The sequence below is a fragment of the Pogoniulus pusillus genome, chromosome 1 (assembly GCF_015220805.1).
Source record: "Pogoniulus pusillus isolate bPogPus1 chromosome 1, bPogPus1.pri, whole genome shotgun sequence".
Lineage (NCBI taxonomy): Eukaryota > Metazoa > Chordata > Aves > Piciformes > Lybiidae > Pogoniulus > Pogoniulus pusillus.
Window position 1 is genome coordinate 41566930 of NC_087264.1, and position 18943 is coordinate 41585872.

The 18943-nt window shown below is 46.6% G+C and overlaps 1 protein-coding gene across 2 annotated transcripts in view; it reads left to right on the forward strand.

The window, feature by feature from the left end:
- Positions 1-4698: 4698 nt before the first annotated feature.
- Positions 4699-18943, forward strand: part of IFT43 (intraflagellar transport 43) — a 50903-nt gene continuing 36658 nt past the window's right edge. The window contains exons 1-3 of one of the 2 annotated variants that reach the window (XM_064150181.1): positions 4699-4914; positions 5411-5500; positions 11985-12014. In XM_064150181.1, the coding sequence (XP_064006251.1) occupies positions 4861-4914; positions 5411-5500; positions 11985-12014 (174 nt within the window). In that variant the 5' untranslated portion in view covers positions 4699-4860. The remainder of the gene's footprint in view (positions 4915-5410; positions 5501-11984; positions 12015-18943) is intronic. The other variant, XM_064150190.1, reaches the window with a different exon arrangement.

An 18943-nucleotide genomic window follows, 5' to 3' on the forward strand; every position in this document is an offset into this window, starting at 1 on the left:
GAAAGTTCTGGGGGCTTTGTGCTCTGGGAGAGGTGAACCTCAAGATTGCATGGCTCTGACACTTGGAGGGGCGGGTGTGTGGCAGCAGTGAGGCTGGGAGTGATGGCTGGGAACACCAGTCATGTCTGTAGGGAGCCTTCCCTCACCTGCATATATGCAGGCTTGGGACAAGCACTGCCAGCTCAGAGGCCAGAGGCTCACCAAAGGCATGGAGTGTGGAAGAGGTTCAGAGGCAATCCATGGGGCACATGTGTGTGCCGGCTGCCTAGTGAACTCAGTGCTCTGCAGAGACTGAAGAGTGAGATGCACAGAGTTTGCATGTGCTTTGCTTGAGGAAGAGAAATTTGAGTTCTCTGATGGAGCAGGCAGTCATAACAAGACCTAGTGGCTCTAAGATGATGTCAGGCAAATCATGACTTGGAGTAAGGTGCAAAGTTTGAGCATTGCCATTAACTGTCCATGGAATATTTTTATGTAGATTGGGATGGATATTCCTAGAGTTCCTCAGCCACTTCTGAAATGAATTCCGGATGCTATTCCACTCTGGGACCTCCTCTGCCCTGCATTAGGTTGAAGGTCGCACCAAATGCAGAAGAACTGATTGCTTTGGACTTCAGTAATCCATTTGCTACAGTACTGCATGGTGAGTTATTAGTTAAGATGAAGATAAGTACAGGAATTATATGAGATTACTGGAGGAGTTCCCCAGTGGCTGGTCCCAGGCCAGTGTTCATTAATGACTTTGGCACACTGAAATGGATGTGCTAATGAAATTGGCTGCTTGTCCAAAGTTGGAAGGTTTTAACAATACAGGAGAGGACTGGGATATCCTATAGGAGAGGGCAGGCAATTTTGAGGACTGAGACAGTAGAAACAGGATGAAATGCAACAGCACAAAATGTAAGGTTGTGTTGTTAATGTCTTAAGAGCAGATTTTTCTGTTACAAGTTGACAGTGCGGACTTACTGCTTGGCTTGGAAATAACAGAGAAGAATGTAGGTACAGTGCCGATTCCAGAACTGGGCCACTCTCTGCTCTGGGAGGTGGAGAAGCTTCGATGTCTGTTAGATGCTGAGACCACTGATGGTGGCTGCAAGCAGCAGTTGCTAATAGATTGCATGTCTTGGATAGACTGGAATCCAGCTGGGTTGAGGGTGAGCCTGACAGGGCTACTGAATATGTGAGTATCCTAGGAAATATGTCATACTTGGCAACTCTGCCTGGGTTTTACAGTCTGAGCTGGGGCTGATGCAACCTGAACAGTATCTATTCTCATGGATATCAAGACAGGCAAATATGGGAGCCTTTTCTGCATATCAAAGCCCCTTCCACTTTCCAGAAGGAGGAACCTCTTGTTTGGAGCTTTGCAATTGCTAGGAGATTATGTTTTGGAAGCCAGACAAATAAAGTAATATTTGCAGTTGTTTCATTCCTCAAAAAAAAACCCCAAAAACTTAAAGATGAGGCAAATTGAGGTGCATGGAGAACAAAATTGCAGAAAAATTCGAGATGCTGGCAGCTGCCAATATGCTGCTAGTGTGAAGCAGACTAGAGCAGCAGCCTGCACCATGCACTTTGCTTCCCAGTGAAAGCTTAATGTTTCAAATTAATTGGCCCATGTTGAAATCAGGAGCCTGGCTGGCTGCCTGGCATGAGGACTGGGTGAGGAAGAAAGGCATAGTGCTGTGTCACTGGTTGCTACTGGAATTCCCCTGCATCCCATAAATCCTACTGCTGCCAGAGAGCTGCTTAACAAAACCTTTGGCTGCTCTGAATAAGGTGGTCATTGTTCTCTCCCACTGTAGTACTACCATGTGGGCTTTCCACCATAGCTGTAACTACACGTGTGTGCCCTCATTCTAAAGGTGGTCTAGGACCAGAAGCATGTGGGAGTGCTCAAATGTGATTGCTTTCCCAGACTTTCCTGGCTCTCTCTCTGGTGGAAGGAGGACCAGACACAAGCTCTATTCATAGGTCCAGTCAAGGAGTAATCAACAGCAAACAGTGCTAGTGGGGGACTCTGTTAGTCCTATTCTGCGTGATTGCGTTTGGGTTGAAACCAGATGGAGAGTCCACACTTAGGTGTGAGAACTTGTCCGTGAAAGGAAATACTTGCATAGTTCTTGCTTGCTGTTCAGATGAGAGGGGGTGGCAGCAGTGAGATTTATAGGTGAGGACAAACCTGAACAAGTAATGCAAGCTGAAGGCTGAAAATACACCCAAAAGTGTACATTGGGAAGGATAAATCCTGGCACCATGGACCTGAACTGGACAGGAAGCAAGAACAGAAAAGCACTTTAGACAGCCGTCGCAGCACTAAATGTTTGCCCTAATCACTGTCTGCTTCTCAGTTGAGTGGAGATTGCTCTAGGCCCGTGACCAAATGCTGCCTGCAGTGTCACCAGTAGGCCAGAGAAGAATTAATCTGTTAAGAAAAGCATACCCCAACGTTTAAAGCAAACATGATCCATTTAAGCCACAGCATGAAACTGTGGATGCAGACTTTTCCTCGCCTTTTGGGCTCTTCAAGCAGGCAAAAATATGTCAGGGTGAGTGACAAATTTGTTCCAATAAGTGGAGAAGTCCAAAGGGACTTAAGGCAGGACAGATCTTTAGGTTTCATTCTTTTTGCATGTCTTCTCTTTCTGAAGTCAGAAGTTGAAGTTCTGAAACAAGGCTTGGTTCCCCAACTGATTAAATGTTTTCTTTGCTGCACATGGACTCCACTCTTCTTCATGTGGCCCGAGACTTCTGTCACTGGGGCAGGCAGCAAGCAGCAGTGTGTCTTGGCAGGTAGCTGGTGGGGTAGTGGGGATGGAGTGGGCTAGTCTGGGATGGAGGCCATAAGGGGGAATTGAGAGGCTTAGGGAGGTCATTTCTAGATGAGTGGACCCACACGTCCTACCTACTCCTTCATGACCCATCTGTCCAAGGTGGCACCCTGTACAGTTTCTACCCTGCCTTTAGTAGGAACACCCTGCCAGGTTCTTGTTTGAGTGCCACAGCTAGCAATGAACTCCTACCCAAGGATTCCTGCCCCAGGGATGCCCTCCTGATTAAGCATGTTACCACGCTCCTCTCAGAAAGCTCTTTTGCTGATCAAGGTCAGTTCTAAGAGTGTTCTTGAACTTGGACACCCTGCAATAGCTACTGCAGTCTTGGGACTACAGGCCCCTCTGTCTCTTGGTATCTGCATAGCTGTAGTGTTGCAGCAGCTCTGCAGAGCAGTGGTTGAGAACTGAGAAATGAAAGGCTATATTCTCATGGTCCAGTGATGAATCATGGGGCTAGATGAAAACTGTCCTCTCTGCCTCATGAATACTTGAATCTCTAATTCAAAGAGAAGAACAAAGTATCCAGAAGATCATATTTTCACAGAACCTAACCATCCTGGCTTCAAAAAAGGAAAATCATATCTCACTTAGTGAATTCCTTAAACATGTCAATGTTTGTAAAGGGAGATAATATCTTTTGTTGCACCAACTGATATAGCTGGGAAAAAACAGACAAGAAGTGTTTCTGTGCTTGAAAGCCTGTCTGTTTTTTTCCCAGCTATATCAGTTGGTGCAATAAAAAGTTATTACCTCTGCCCACAAATCTCATTTCACTTAATCCTTGGATCATCATAGTCACAGCAGAACTACTTGCAATTTCAGTAAGGAAAGGAGAAATAGACTAAAGGAATTAGTTAACACAATTTATTTAGACTCCTTAAAGTTCTTTAGCCAGACCATGAGCATTTACTAAAGCTAAGCAGGTACTGAAAGAAATATGGTGCCTTTAGTAAAAGGTATTCTGGATGGCTTGAAACTTTAGGCAATTCTGCATGGCTTAAAACTTTAGACAATTTTCATCCCAGCAAAATACTAACAGCATAGTTTGTGGTCTGGTACAGTTCTTGAATGTAGTAGCAGAGTAAGTAGATAACAAGTATTCAGGCTGATGAGGTTGGGTGAAGATGGTGAGGAATGTCAGAGATACCAGAACAATATAAGCTAATGGACAAGGCACTGGAGAACTTCATATTTATTGAACATGTGGAGCCAAAACCAGATCCATTAAAAAATTAACCTAGAGATCTACCCAGCCAAAAAATGGCACTGAAGGTGGTTTTCTTCAGCTCAGTGGCAATCTCTGCACAATTTATGCTTGAGAGGCATGAGTGTGATGATGGTTGTGCTGATATTTGATCTTTGGGACACCGAGTGCTCGGGGGACTGGATGCTCTGTCTGGAGGGCAGTGTTATAGAACTGGAGAGAATTGGGGAGAACATCAGAAACAATCAGGAGCCTTAAAACCTTCTGTGAGTAGACAGATGTGCAAAGCTGGTATTATCTGCCCTAGTGGGAATTTAGAAAGCATATCCAGTCAAGAGCTGGAGGAGTGGCAGGCTGTTTCTGACCTACCCCTATGGCATGTGAAATTAAAACCTGAGAGGAGAGTGCTTTCAGGTTGTTTTGTGCTGAGAAATTGTCACCGTTAATCAGCCACAGATTCAAGGCAGCTGGGTATTTATATGGCTACCAGGAGTAGCCGGTGTTGTGATTCACTGCCGGCCGCAGGAGCAGCCAGCCTGCGCTGAGCCGGGTTTTGTGCGGCGTGCAGCCTGCCGGCTGCCCGTGGCTGCTCGGGCGGGAAGGGGCGGCCCGCCGCCTAGGCCAGGTGCTGAGGGGCCGCCTCGGGGACAGGGCGGGCTCCACGGGGCCGTATCCAGGCCGTCCGTGGTGACCAAACTCAGCGCAGGCCGAGCCCGTGGGGCGGCAGGGCCCAGCAGCGCGGTGCCGGCGGGAGGCTGGCGGCGGTTGGCGGGGCCGCGGGGGCGGGCTGTCTGCCGGAAGCACCGGCGGCAGCGGCGGCGGATGGAGGCCGAACCGGAGCGGGCGGGGGCGCCGCGCCGTGGGGTCGTCGCCGGGGTGAGCGGGACCCGGGGCGCAGCGAGCCTGCCTTGTCTCCCGTCGCGCCAGCTGCCCTTCCACGGTCGGGGTGGGAGCGGGCGGGCCGCGGCCGGGCCGGGGCCAGGCCCCAGTCACTCGCAGCAGAGGCGCCGGGGGCTCCGGCCGCGGTCCGTTCCCACGCCAGCAGGACGAGCGCAGCTGCGGAGCCTCGGGGCCCGCAGCCCTCTCTGTATGGCGGTGGGGGGCGGGAAGTGATGTCGTTCCCCCGCTGCGGGAGGCCTGCTTGGACTTCCCTTGGGTAGCGCCGCAGGGTTGGGCTGCTGCGGGACATCCTGCAGCGGGAAGGGCTGAGCGGCGGCTGCCGGATTAGCGCCTGCAGCTGGAAGCGCTTTCGTGCTATTAAGGGGAACGCGTGGCAGCTGCAGAGCTGTTCCTTGCGTTTTTCCTCTGCTGGGCAGCAGCGTCCCTCAGTAACCGCCTGCTCTGCTCCCTCGCGTTCCCTCCTGTGCTACAGCTGCTAAGGATGGGCCGTCGAGCCCGCCAGGACCTCTTGCCGGATGAGAACGTCAATAGGAAGAATTCCTCGTCTGCTTCTCTCGGAGAGGTGGGTGTCCTGTCAGCGGAGCCTGTCTGGTGCCCTCAGTGGAGGAGTCTTCATTTCTTCTGAGATTGTTCCGCACACAGCGTGTGCTGTCCTCTGAAGTCTGCCCTCAGAGCTGAGAGCCGTGTGCCTGCCCTGTCCCTTTTCCCCTATGCCATGTAGTTTCCACACAAGGTCGCACCCGGGGCTGGAGTTCTTCACGGGCGCGGTATGAAGAGTGGCGTCACACAAGGCTTAAGGCCTCTCCCGCTTGCACTTGCATATCCTCCATGGGAGCTAAAGTACGAGTAGGCCCATTTTGTGGCTGCCCCCCCTTTGTGGTAGCGAGACAGACTTGGAGCAGGCAGGTGGCCTGTTCTTGCACTTTGCTTTTGTTAGGGACGGAATATGGTACCTGAGGTGGTCAGTATCCAGTTTGTGTAGTGACATACTTTCTACCCTGCACAGAGCTGCAAAAGTCATGCTAGGAGTTAGCTTTGAAGCATCTGAAGCTTTGTCTTGAGGATACCAATAGGCAAACTCAGCCTCCACCTGGATTTGGAGAAAACCTTGTGTTTTGAATCAGTTCTGTCAGTACATCTTCAAAAAGTACAAGACGCTCTGGAACCCCTCTTTGACAAGAGAAGTAGGCAACATCCTCTAGTACTTAGATGAAACTGGAGCCATGTTGATTCACTCTTGCTTAGTGCAGCACAATGCTCACAGCTCTACCTGGAAGTTTGATGTTAGCGTGGCTTTTCCACAGGCATCTTCTGCTGGAAGGAGCACCTATCAAGAAATGATGTACAAATTTAGCTCCTCAGCACCTTCAGATGGACAAAAGCATCATCAGACTTCCAGTCTATTGACAGTGATGTTTGTTTAAATGAGATTAGCTTTTTGCAAGACCAGCCGTTGGTGATCTCCAATGTGTCATATTCTTCTTTAAATTGCAAAGTCCCTTTGCTGTGCTGGTCACCCTGGCACCAGTTGTGCTTTAAGCTACTGTGCTCAGAGTTTTGGAATCTTCTGTCTTGCAGGTGGCTACTCCATGAGCCTCTCCTATTACTCTACTATTACACTGAGTAGTTTTTTCTCAGCCGTCTGTGACAAAATGGTTTTGTTGGGGGGGTATTTCCTTGGAGTTCCTGTGATGCTGTTAAAAATACACTCTTCAGGCTTATCATGCAAGAACAGGTTTGTTTTGGTTTGGTTTTCTCTGGAGAGAATATGCTCTTTTCTCTTGATAGGCATAATGGAGAGTGATCTCCCATCTCTGCATTTTCCCTTCACCGGATATGCTATAGGAGTTTAGGAGGGATCTTGTGATGGAGTTTGCAGAAGGCATAATTTAAGAACTCAAAGTAACATGGAGCTCATAAGTTAGTCAAGAAACCAGCTGCTAGTTTAAGTGGGTGTAATTGTTGGTTAGCCTCTGGATTAGGGTAGCTTGCTAGCAGATTATTCTCTTATTGGAAAGGTCTGTCTTAGTCCATGAACTGATTCCTTGGTTAGTAAGAGACTAAGGCATGGTGTACAGCTGCCTGATTGTAACTTACTGTAATTGTACTTAGTATGTCTCATATTGTAGTCTATAATTAGCTGGGAAGAGATCCTAAAGGCTCCAGTCCTTGGGCACCCTTGGAGAGGGCTAAGAAGTAGTTATGAACTTCTGTTGAAAGCAGTGGGCTTGTAAGCAGCAGAAGGGTGAGGCCTTCCACACCTTACAAGATTCAAATATGTTGTTACTGGATCTTAACTGCCAGGAAGAGAAGTTTGTGTCAATAGTCTTCCTTCAGACAGTTCTTTATTGCTAAATGTTGCTGTTAACTGAATACCTTGGAGTACTGGAGAAGAGATAAAATACACTCTAAGGAGTGCCAGGCCTTTTCCTTTGATTCAGAATCAGAGGCTTCTTGTTTATGGTTGTATTTGATACCAAAGTGAGTACTCAATAGAAGTAATATTGGTTTTCTCTTCACTCTACATTGGCAGTCACCTTTTGCTTTGCTGGAAGCTTGTCCTTGGCTTGCCTCCGAGTGGTGGGGTCAGCTGTTAAAATGGATGTCTCATTCAGCCCTCTGGTCATGTTGAAACCCGCTCAAGGAACCTTTCCAAAAGAAATGCAAAATAAATGTTAAAAAGGCCATTTTTCTGGAACTGGCAGTAGTGGAGGAGGTCACATGTAATTTCAGCATAGGAAGTTTTATACTTGGTACTGATTTTGAAGATAAAGGGGCTTTATCTTAAACTGTTGCCACATTCACACCTTCATGTGCAGCTTTCCATTCAGGATGGTGATTCTGCCCTCTGCAGTTCCTCTGAGTTTTAAAACTGATTTACCTTGATTTTTTTTTTTCATTCCATGTCTGTCCACTCTAGTTTCCACCCAGTTTACATTTCTGGTATGAACATATCATTTGTGCTATTATTCAGCAATAGAACAAGGGGACACAGTCTCAAGTTGTGCCGGGGGAAGTATAGGCTGGATGTTAGGAGGAAGTTCTTCACAGAGAGAGTGATTGGCATTGGAATGGGCTGCCCGGGGAGGTGGTGGAGGCACCGTCCCTGGAGGTCTTCAAGAAAAGCCTGGATGAGGCACTTAGTGCCATAGTCTAGTTGACTGGCTAGGGCTGGATGCTAGGTTGGACTGGACTATCTTGGAGGTCTCTTCCAACCTGGTTGATTCTATGATTCTATGACATAAAACCATCTGGGAAGCATTTTCCAGTCAGAGCAGCTTGTTTGAAGGAAGCAGAAATTATCTTCCTATCGATATTTAAACATTTGTGTTTATTACAAGGAGGGTTGAACAACTGGAAAGGAATGACAGCAGGCACCAGTACAGACTAGGGACAGTCCTACTGGAAATCAGCTCTATAGAGAAAAGCCTTAGAGTCCTAGTGGACAGCAAGTTCTCCATGGGACAGCAATGTGCCCTTGTGGCCAAGACAGCCAATGGCATCCTAGGGTTACATTAAGAAAAATGTGTCCAGCAGATCTAGGAAGGTTCTCCTCATCTACTCTGCCCTGCCCTGGCAAGACCACACTTGGAATACAGTGTCCAGCTTTTGGCTCCCCTCTTCAAGAGAGATAGGGAGAGAGTCCAAGGGAGAGCTGTGAAGATGAGTGTAGTACTTGAACATCTCTCCTGTGAAGAAAGACAAAGAGACCCGGGGCTATTTAGACTGGAGAAGAGAGGGCTGAGAGGGGATATTATCGAAGTCTGTAAATATCTGAGCAGTGGGTGTCATGATAAAGTGACAAAGAAAAACAGGTACAAGCTAGAACACAGGAGGTTCCATTTTGACATGAGGAGACACTTCTTTACGGTGAGGGTGATGGAGCACTGGAATGGGCTGCCCAGAGAGGCTGTAAAATCTACTCTGGAGACTCAAAACCCACCTGGATGTATTCCTGTGTGGCCTGACCTAAGTGATCCTGCTTTGGCAGGGGGCTGGACTCGGTGATCTCTGGAGGCGCCTTCCAAGCCCTAACATTCTGTGATTCTTTGATAACTCTACACACAGACTGTGAAAACCTCTTTCCCTAGGGCACAACTGCAGTTTCTTGTGCCTTGTAGCTTAATACACTTCCCCCAAGTTCTGTAAAAAGTGTGATCTCTTAGTATCTGGGGTGTGTGTGTCTCCTACAGTAAGTTGCTTAACTGCAGTGGTGCATCTGTAATTCCTCAGCCCAAGTCCCTGTTTGATAATTCCTATTCCTGTGTGGAAGTATCTGCATTACCTTCAACTTTAGACCTCTGTCCCTTCACGGGGCTCACTGAGGGTCACAAAGCTCTCAGTCTGCCGTTTGACATAAGGAGCATTCCTGCCTTTTGAGGAGTACAAGTACTAACAACACCACTGCAGCTATGTATTGTTTCAGGAGGCAAGAAGGAACATGATTATTTGCTGTAAGTGATGCAGGCAACATCCTCCTGCAGCAGTGGCCTTTGGAGCTCCTTGGCAAACCAGCAGGCACTACTTGGGCACCCAGGGGAATATGCCGTAAATGGGAATTCCTAGAGATAAATCTGCTTGCTGCATGCCAGAACTCTGCATTTCAAACATTCATTTTCAGAGAGATAATGTGTCCATTTTTTCCATTGGGAAGCCTTTCCCAACCCCTGGCTTGATGTATTACTTTTTACTCAACTTGATGCTATTAAGTTTCTGACCAAATGGGACAAACTCAAGCTGGTCTTGTTATTTGTCTAGTGGGAGGGGCAAATCAGATCATGAGATCTGTTGAAGTTCTTTGCTGTCCCATCCTACTAGAACTTGTGGAATCTTTTATAGAATAAAAGTCAAACCTCATTCCTGGCTCTAATGTCACTGCATCAAACAGCCTGAATGTTGCATTGATGACATAAGTCAAAAGAAGTTTGTGTGGCCAGTTTTTGAGCTCTTGAGATTGATTTGGAAAGCTGAGTGGAAAAGCCTTTTCTTCCCCCCCCTTTTTTGTGTCTTCTCTCACTTGTGAACTATCTGCTGTTCTCTGTGAAATCTGTATGTGAAAATACTGTAATGTTACCTGTTTTCAAGCTGTGATTATGGGGTTCCTTTATGACCTTGTCCAAGAGTTCTTTGGTTCCTTGGCTTTTACAATCTCAGTATGATGTTAGTGTCTCTCTTGCAGCACTCGAGTGGAGGCTTTTAACAGGCAGTATGTCAGCCTAAAGGATGAGGATTTTCCAGGCTATGTTAAGCATTTCTACACAGGTGGGACAAGGGCACTTTATGTCAGGATTTGCCCAAAGAACCAGTTCCCTGCTGGTTCTTTTCCTCACATTTCATCAACGTCTGGGGAAAGGCTCCATGCTTTCACTTCTGAATGTACTTGTCTTGTCCTGCTTGATGTTTGTAAGCTTGTTTGTGTAATTGTGGTCTTTGGGTGATAGTTTAAAAAGTGAGCATTTCTGTGTCATAAAAAAAACTTTGTTCAGCATAGATCCAAGTAAAAAGACAAAAGCTTGGGCCGCCTCCGCTGTATATTGGAAGGATGTTCCCACAGGTGAATTTTGCAAAGCAGCTGTTTGGACTCTTGCCACCCATCTTAACAAACACCCCTGGCAGTGATTCTTTAGGCTGACATCCAGGACTCAGTTATCTAACCTGAGTGAATAAACAACTGCAAATCAATGGTTGAGGGTGAAATCCATGTGGAAGATTGCTCAAAGAAGTGGTTATTAAATGTTTTTCCAACATGTGCTGTCCAGCTGGATTTCCATCTGTGCTACCGTGAGTCTTGTACTACTTGGGATCTGTGACCAGAGAAGTTTAGGTCACGTTGGGCCCCACAGAAGCCATTCTGCTCTTGGTTGTAGGAACAAGTGGGTTCCTAGCTGACAAATACACACTTTCAATAGATTTGTAGCAGTTGGGAAAATCTAATTTCATTTACACTGCTCACTGATACAGCTCACTTCTGTACCCTAACTTGGATGTAGTCTCCTTCTCTTCCTGTTGTGGTAAAATTGTAAGACACAAAGTGGACTCAGATACCAAACCACTTTGATTAGAGATGTATGCAGTTTGTGAATCATATGGCTTCTCTGTCCCCCAGGAGAGAGAATGCAGTCCAGAAGAAAAAACAGGTGGGTTAGTGTAGTGCTTTCATCCATCTCGTGCATGCTCCTGATGCAGGGTCATTGAATATGAGATTCTCTCCCTGAGGGTTTCTGAGCAGAGTAATTTCTGGGGGAATAGGGATCACTGGGTTCTTGCTTGACTCCTTACCTAACTGTTCATTGTGACTACTGCTGCTCATCAGAAAGGTTCTCAACCAGTTTGCAGTTTTCATGGTGATTAACAGGTAACTTTCCTAAGTTACTTAGCTACCCCATAACCAAACCTCTACCTTATACTATAGGGTAAGCTAAAGGTTATCTAGAAAGCTAACGCTGTTGTCAACAAGGCCTATTTTATGGTAACTGCTACAGCTCCTGCTGCCAGCAGAGGATCTGAGGTTGCTTTGAGAGACAGTAGCTCCTGAAAAACAAAACAACAAATAACTATAGCCTTCTGCAGTATTTAACCTCTAGTACTGACCAGTACTGCATAATTTCTGGTCTCTGATGTGGTTGCAGAGCCTATCTATACAAATCTTTGTAGCATCCTACACACCTAAATAATTTGGATTTTCTTACAGTACAGGGAGAAGGATCTAAGTCTCAGTCTCTTTTTTTTTTTTTTGTGTATGTGGTTTTTCTTCAGTATGTTTTTCAAGGTCTGATTGTTGGCAGACTTACATGCCATTGCGATTGAGCAGACTTGCTTTGTTCTATCACAGTTGGTATATGCATACATAACTGGATATAATATCTTACAGTAGTGGGATCAGCTTTGTACTTTGTTCAGGTAAATAAGATGTCAAAACATGTGCTGTGGGGCAACCATTCATGTCAGTCTTCACACTATTCATCTCAATCTTGAAGCTATTTTGTGAGGCCTCCATAGTGCTTCCCTTTAACTTTTTCTCTCTTTTTGCCTGCTGATCCTTCTAGGATGAAGACCCTGAGGAAAAGGTTGACCATGTAAGACTATTAGGCTTTCTAGGTAGCTGCTGGCTTCTCTGAAGGGGACTAGTAGGACTAAGCAATCAATGTGTCTGCAGACTACCTTGAGAGGGGACTCTCACATAGGAGAATAAGACAAAGTTTGCCTCTGATGCAGTACCTTCCCTGCATCCTCTGTTCCTATTGCTGACAGGTCTTTTTATTGTTTTTGTAACAGCTGCTCTTATCAGCTGCTGCATCTTGTTCTGAGGTCACAGATATATATGTAGCCATTAGAAAGATACTCTATTTTGATTTGAAAGTCAAGGCAGCAATTAGCTAATACAGTACACAACCTGGCTTGGGTTAGGTTTGCTGTCCAGTATGGTTAGCATGCTCCCATAGCATGGAAACTCGGCTTCTGGGATTTTGAAGCCTTGCTGGTGCCCCAGAGGAGAAGGCCAGCCAGTAGTAACTAGAATGTGTGCCTTTATTTTCTGTCAGTGTTTTCTTTTTGTTGCTCCAGCACTTCAGTGTTAGTATCTGTAGTTAATAGGATAGTATAGTGCTTTTTGCCAGGCTCCTGTTAAACAGAGGAAAGAAATACATGTCTCCTTTCTCATCCTGCAGCAAACTAAAATACAGCTCAGCATTTATATGGTGTGGTGCTGTTCAAAACGACCTGAGGACTAGGACCTGCTTCTGTTGAAGTCCTTGGGCTAAATGTGTTGCACTCTTCCTGACCGTGGAATTGGTATTGCCCAGGTTTTCCTGGCTAGAGTTTCTCCCTGAATGTGTTAGCTAAATATTCTCTCCTGTACTCTTAATTCCTTCTGCTGAAGAGCCAGCCCACTACTGGTAGCGTAGTAGAATCATTTGTGAAATTTTAAAACCCAGAAAAGAAACCCATATCACCCATCTCATTAATTCTGGCCTCAGAAGGGTAAGCTCATCACAAGGAGTTAAGACTGTTCAGATTAGCCCAGTTTTCTCTTGGTAGTGCTAGGGATAATGTTGTAGGAAAGATCCACTGGGTTTATTGTCAGTGATTCAAGACTATGCTCAGAGCACTTTTCCATTTCTCAGGCAAAGAGGCCTCCCACTGATGGCTATAGTTTTGGGGACTGGTTACCCAATAAAAACTTTACCTGCTAATTGATCTAACCTCTCCCCCTCCCTTCACTAGAAGCAGTCTTTTTAGTCATTTCTCTGGAAACTAATTCCATCTTAGTATAGTGCCCTAAATCATTGATTCCCAAGGTTTGCTGTACTGAGCAGTGGCTGGTCACATGCCACAGGTGCCTTCTTTCTCCTGGCTGCTAAATTTCATTGAAATGACTAAAGTGGTGTGACTTCCACAAGAGCAATTGTTGCTTCAGGGATGTTATGCAATGGTGACTAGCAATGTTTTCCTTGGTATGAAGTGATACCTGCTTTTAACTCCTTTGTTTAGATAACTCCTGCACTCTTTATTCAGGCTTATGCTTTGCAGCATTACAGTCATTCTTTATGGTATTTTTCCATTTGTAAATGCTGGTGGTGGGTAACATGGTGGTTAACTGAGTGCTGAGAGATCTTAAATGATCAGCTAGCTGCTTGTAACTTACAATACTAGGTGCTTACAAACTTCTCGAACACCTCCAGGAACGGTGACTCCACCACCTCTCTGGGCAGCCCATTCCAATGGCAAATCACTCTCTCTGAAGAACTTCCTCTTAACATCCAGCCTATACTTCCCCTGGCACAGCTTGAGTCTGTGTCCCCTTGTTCTGTTGCTGGTTGCCTGGGAGAAGAGACCAATCCCCACCTGGCTACAACCTCCCTTCAGGTAGTTGTAGACAGCAATGAGGTCACCCCGAGCCTTCTCTTCTCCAGGCTGCACAACCCCAGTTTCCTCAGCCTCTCCTCATAGGGCTGTGCTCCAGGCCCCTCACCAGCTTCGTCACCCTTCTCTGGACACGTTCCAGCACCTCAACATCTCTTTTGAATTGAGGGCTCCAGAACTTGTCACAGTACTCAAGGTGTGGCCTGACCAATGCTGAGTAAAGGACTATACAACTGTGATCAAAATCATGTCACAGTGTATCTCTCCTGTAGTTAGTGCTTGGCCAAGCTGAAATGCTTGGCTTCTTGAATCAGTTGTTCAAAGTTGTCCCCTTTGTCCCCCTGATGGCTCAGGATACAATCTGAACTGTTCCTGGATTTGGGCCCTTTCCTCTTGCTGTGCTCAAGATAGTTTGTGGCTGCCTGAAAACTAGCAAACAGCTCCCTCAGTGCTGTGGATGTGACCGTACCTGCTGAAGTCCTGCCCTCCAGCTATCTGCCTGCTCTTAGACTTGTTTTGCATCTCCTGGCAAGCCACTCTTCTTGGATCTGAATTTTTGACAGTTGAATCACTTCTTTTGGCTGTACTTTCCAAGGCTGCCAGGGACATTTAGCCAAAGGCTATGAGGCTGATCAGTGGTATAATAAAGGGTGTACCCTATTATCACAGTTAATTTGCAGAGGCAGGAGGAGTATGAATGTGGCTGTGAGCTAAGATTTTGCTGGGTTCTCTTCCTGGCATTGCTACAGATTTGCTTTGGGGCCTTGGAGAAATCCCTGTTCTAGTTTGCTTTAGTCCCTGTTAGAGTTTTATGCAGAAGACCTGTGGGGATTCCCTAAACACAGGTAGCTGTAGATGTCTTATCCTCTTAGCAAAATCCACAGCCTATATTGGGTGCCTGTGTCACATGTACATAATCTTAGGATGGGCCTTTGGATCTGGTAAGATGGAGACTGCAGTGTGCTTGGAACTTTATCCTATGGAGCTCTGGCCCCATTCTGAGAGCTCTGGTAGTGCATGTACCTGCACTAGCAGTAGTGGTCCTGGTCTCCATTCTGTAGCCTTCAGCAGTGGAGCAGGGCTTTTGCTTGCCTTTGGGGATCTCCAGTGATGAAAGTGTTCATTTCAGTGTTGAAGCTGCTTGCTTTGTACATGAAGATTACATCCACAATCTCCTTTCCAAGCTGGAGGATGCTGATTTTTATGGTGTATGAAGTAATGTTTCCCATCTCTCTAGAGAATATTACATGTGATGACAAACCTATGAGATGGGGCTGCAGAAAAGCAACAAGATTTTAGCAGGAAGATATTTGTACCAGTCCTAATGAGTCCAGCTGGGACCTTACTCTCTAGCAGTGCTTTGGTGGACATGCCTAAGGTAGTCTCAGGTTCCTTCATGGAGAGTGCCCAGTTTCTTAGGTAGCTGGATGCTGACCTCCGTGGCACTGTATCACTCGAAGTTTGATTGACAGTATGCTCTAAGGCAACAACTGGATTTGAGGGTTTGACCTTTCCAGAGGGGGCAACCAAGTCCTTGTGTAGTTCTGTTTCCCAGTGCTTCTAAACTAATTTGGTTTGAAACACGGGCTGTTGTGTTTTATGAGGAAAGGCTGACAGAGGTGGGTCTCTTTAGCTTGGAGAAGAGGAGCGGCCTCATGAAAGCTTATAACCACATGAAGGGCCAGTGCTCTGTTCAGTGATGTCCAGTGACAGGACAAAGAGGCAGTGGGTGCAAGCTGGAGCACAGGAGATGCTGCCTAAATGACAGGAAAAACTTATTTACTGCGAAGGGGGCAGAGCACTGGAACAGGCTGCCCGGAGAGGTTGTGGGGTCTTCTCCTGTGGAGATGTTCAGAACCCTCCTGGATGCACTCCTGTGTGACCTACTCTCACGGGGGGTTGTACTCGATGACCTTTCGAGGTCCTTTCCAGCGTGCAATGTTCTGTAATTCTGTGAGTACCTCAGCAACAATTGCTTCCTGTGGTAGTTGGAGGGGTCCCAGGTTCCCTGAAGACCACAAAGTCCTGTCCCAGGGGAGGGACCTGGCCATGACAGGATATTGTAATGTTGTTATTCTCTTCTGCTTTCTGGTGTGGTAGCCATAAGGTATCATAGCCTGGCTGACAGCGCTGTCTTCCCTTCTCCTCTCTGCCTCTCCTCCCTTCACTTCTGTTCTCCAGGAAGAGTGGCATCCCTGCTTATCTCATGGTTTGGGAGTGGGAGATGGCTTTTAGCTGGCAGGGCATTTTGAGCTGCGTCATGTGGCCTGCTGAGGCCTTTGTGGGCCTGAGCTGGGGAGGGCAGTTCTGGTCTGCCCTTAGGCCTGCTGAGGCTGGGAGGGGCGGAGGATTCTAGAAGGTTGTAGTCTGACAGACTTGGCCAAGCTTGTGGATGTGTTCATTCTACATGATTGCCTTTTGCATATATGCACCAGTAAATAGACTCTCCCTTTAAACTTGCATGCAGTATCTTCACTCTTTGAAAGGGGTCAGTGTCATTTCTGTCCTTCGGTCCCAGGTAGCTTGTGGCCCTAAACTGGGGCGCTTCTAGTGAGTGTTTGTTGGCAGAATAACTATCACAAAAGTTTAAGTGCCTGAAATGTGAAAGCAGCTGTGGGCTTGCATTGCTCAGTTGCCCACTTTGGTGGGATTGCTTGAGCAAGTGTATTTGTGTCCTAAAATACAATGCGGAATGGTGCCGAGATCCTGTGGTGAGAAGCACCCTGCTCTTTACCTGGGGAGGTACCAGCTTGGTTAGCAGAGGTACTTAAAGCTAGACCAGTTCCAGACTTGAGCTGACTCACCTGAATCCTGCTTGCAGGTGTGTCTGCACCTGTGGTGTAGACGTGGCCTGGGGCTTGATATGATCAGGGCCTTTTAATCAGAGCGGTGTTTTCCTGACCCAGTTCTTACCCTTGCACAGTGGTTGACACTCAACTCCAAACTCATTCCATTGCCTGGTCGCGATCTGCACAGCAGATCACACCGCTCTTCCCTGCATCCCCTGAAACTTAGAAATGTGCAGCTGAGGAGGCCAGCACTCTCTACGCTCCACTGGTGCTTACTGCAGGACCTTATTTGTGTACAAATAACCCCAGTGATTTAGGCACTGTCCAGCCACTCTAGTTCAGAGACTCCTTGACCTAAAAAGTTGTGTGTAATTGTGATGCAGTCCCTTTTGCATCACCAGCTTGCATTGCTGTAGGATCTAGAGCGTGGGCACGTGGCTGGTACAAAAATTTCCTGTTCCCAAAGACCTTACAGTCTGTGTTGTTTAGCATCCAGTTCTCCCCTGTGATAGTCCACTTGCAGAAGAACCCTCACTAGGGGCTAGCTGCTTTTTGTATATGACACATTGCCAGGGTTTTGCCTTCTTAGGCATGTAATTGGGAGTGGGGTGGACTGGCAGTAGATAGCTGTTGAAGCAGCTGGCATCTCCGAGAGCCTGCGAGGGTTCTCTGAGGCAGAATTTCCTGTAGCTGTTGCACATTGTGAATGCCTTCCCATTTGTGTCCTGGGCTGAGCTGCAATTACTCCTCCATGTCCATGAGTTTCATTCATCTGTCTAGGTTCTCACATCATGCTAATAAATACCCTCCAAAGGGAAGCAGCATCCAAGCAAGCACTGGCTTTTTTGCTTGCTTCCATTTTACAGAGCTTGCTTCTTTTTTTTTTTGCCTCCCAGTGGTCTTCTCGTTGCTTGTAGAAATGCTGGACTCCCAGCCTGTTCCTGGGCACTGCTCAGCTGGAAGCTGGCCAGATTCTTCAGGAGGAATCTTAAAAATGCAACTGAACTTTTGTTCCCTAATTAGGCCAACTTCCCCAGTGTGAGCCCCAGCACTGCATGGTCTGGAGCTCCCCAAGGCCTCACGTTGCTTCTCTCCTGTGCACCCCGAGTGGCTGGCCAGCAGGAGGGTTATTTTCAGCCTTCTGAGCTTATCTACCAGCCTTTTGATGACATCTACTGAAATAGCATTTCTAGTCAGCCACATTTCCTGGCCTTTCTAGTAGCATCCTCTGTGCTTGGTTACTGTGATGTTGGTTTGATGGCCTTTGGTTAGAGATAATCTCATTAAAAATATTTTAATAGAAGCTTTTCCTTATCCACACATTTATTTCATGCTTTGAGTGGAAAAGCATCACCCACCTGAAGGCAGTAGAAGACCTGTAGTAGTGGTGGAGATGGATGGGAACATGTCTGTAGCAAACTAAGAGATTCTCGTGCCTAGGAGGGCTGTAGGAGCACTTACCTGATAAGATTCTGCTCAGTAACCCCTTGCTCAGAGAATTAGATGATTGTGTGCTGCTTCATTGTTTTCATGCAGGGAAGAGCAGTAACTCTTGAAACAGGTCAAGGTGCCAAATGCTGCAATATGACAGCTTTCCTAGCAGGCACACATGCAAGCTGACCACTGTTTTAGGGAAGAAATTCTTGATATGAGCTGCTTCTCTACTTGATATGGTAGCTAACAGAGAATATTTGAAGCCCTCCAAGAACTTTGTCTCCATGGTGCTTTCTCTAGTAGAGGCATGTCAATGACCACAAAGAAGGAGTTTGTGGATGAAATGGAATTCCAGTATTTTCTGCAAGGTGTTTAAAACTTAGAAGTTCTTGGATGGTATTCATTAAAATCAAATGCACAATGTGATAAAGCAGGGTAACAGAGATGAGTTGTTGTTTGCAGAAAGCTGAGGTTTCTATGGATCTGGGAATTAAGCCCTCTTTGATATCATCTGTTCGCTGAGATCAGTACAGATTGTCAGTGTTATGTGGCTGCTAAGAAGCAGTGGGGCTATTTGACTTACAGCTTCTTAATCAGTACCAGTCAAAACTAGCTCATCAGGCCTGTTTGTGGAGATTGACTTTTCCTCAGCCAGGGAAGCCTCAGGCAGCTTGCTGGAGAACTGCAAGCTCTGGACTGACAATACTAATTTCCTTCTGACCCACAGTCAATACTGGATAAAAAACAAGGCACATCCATACTGCATAAAACCTCAGTGTTTGTATGTTGGGCAGAACATAGTTGCCACATGTTTTAGGAGCTCCATTATGTGACAGAAAATGTGTATGTCCTCTGTTGCATGCTATCAATGTCATTTGGTCCCTGCTTCCCTGCACAGAGTGCTCACAGTTTCAGAGGAG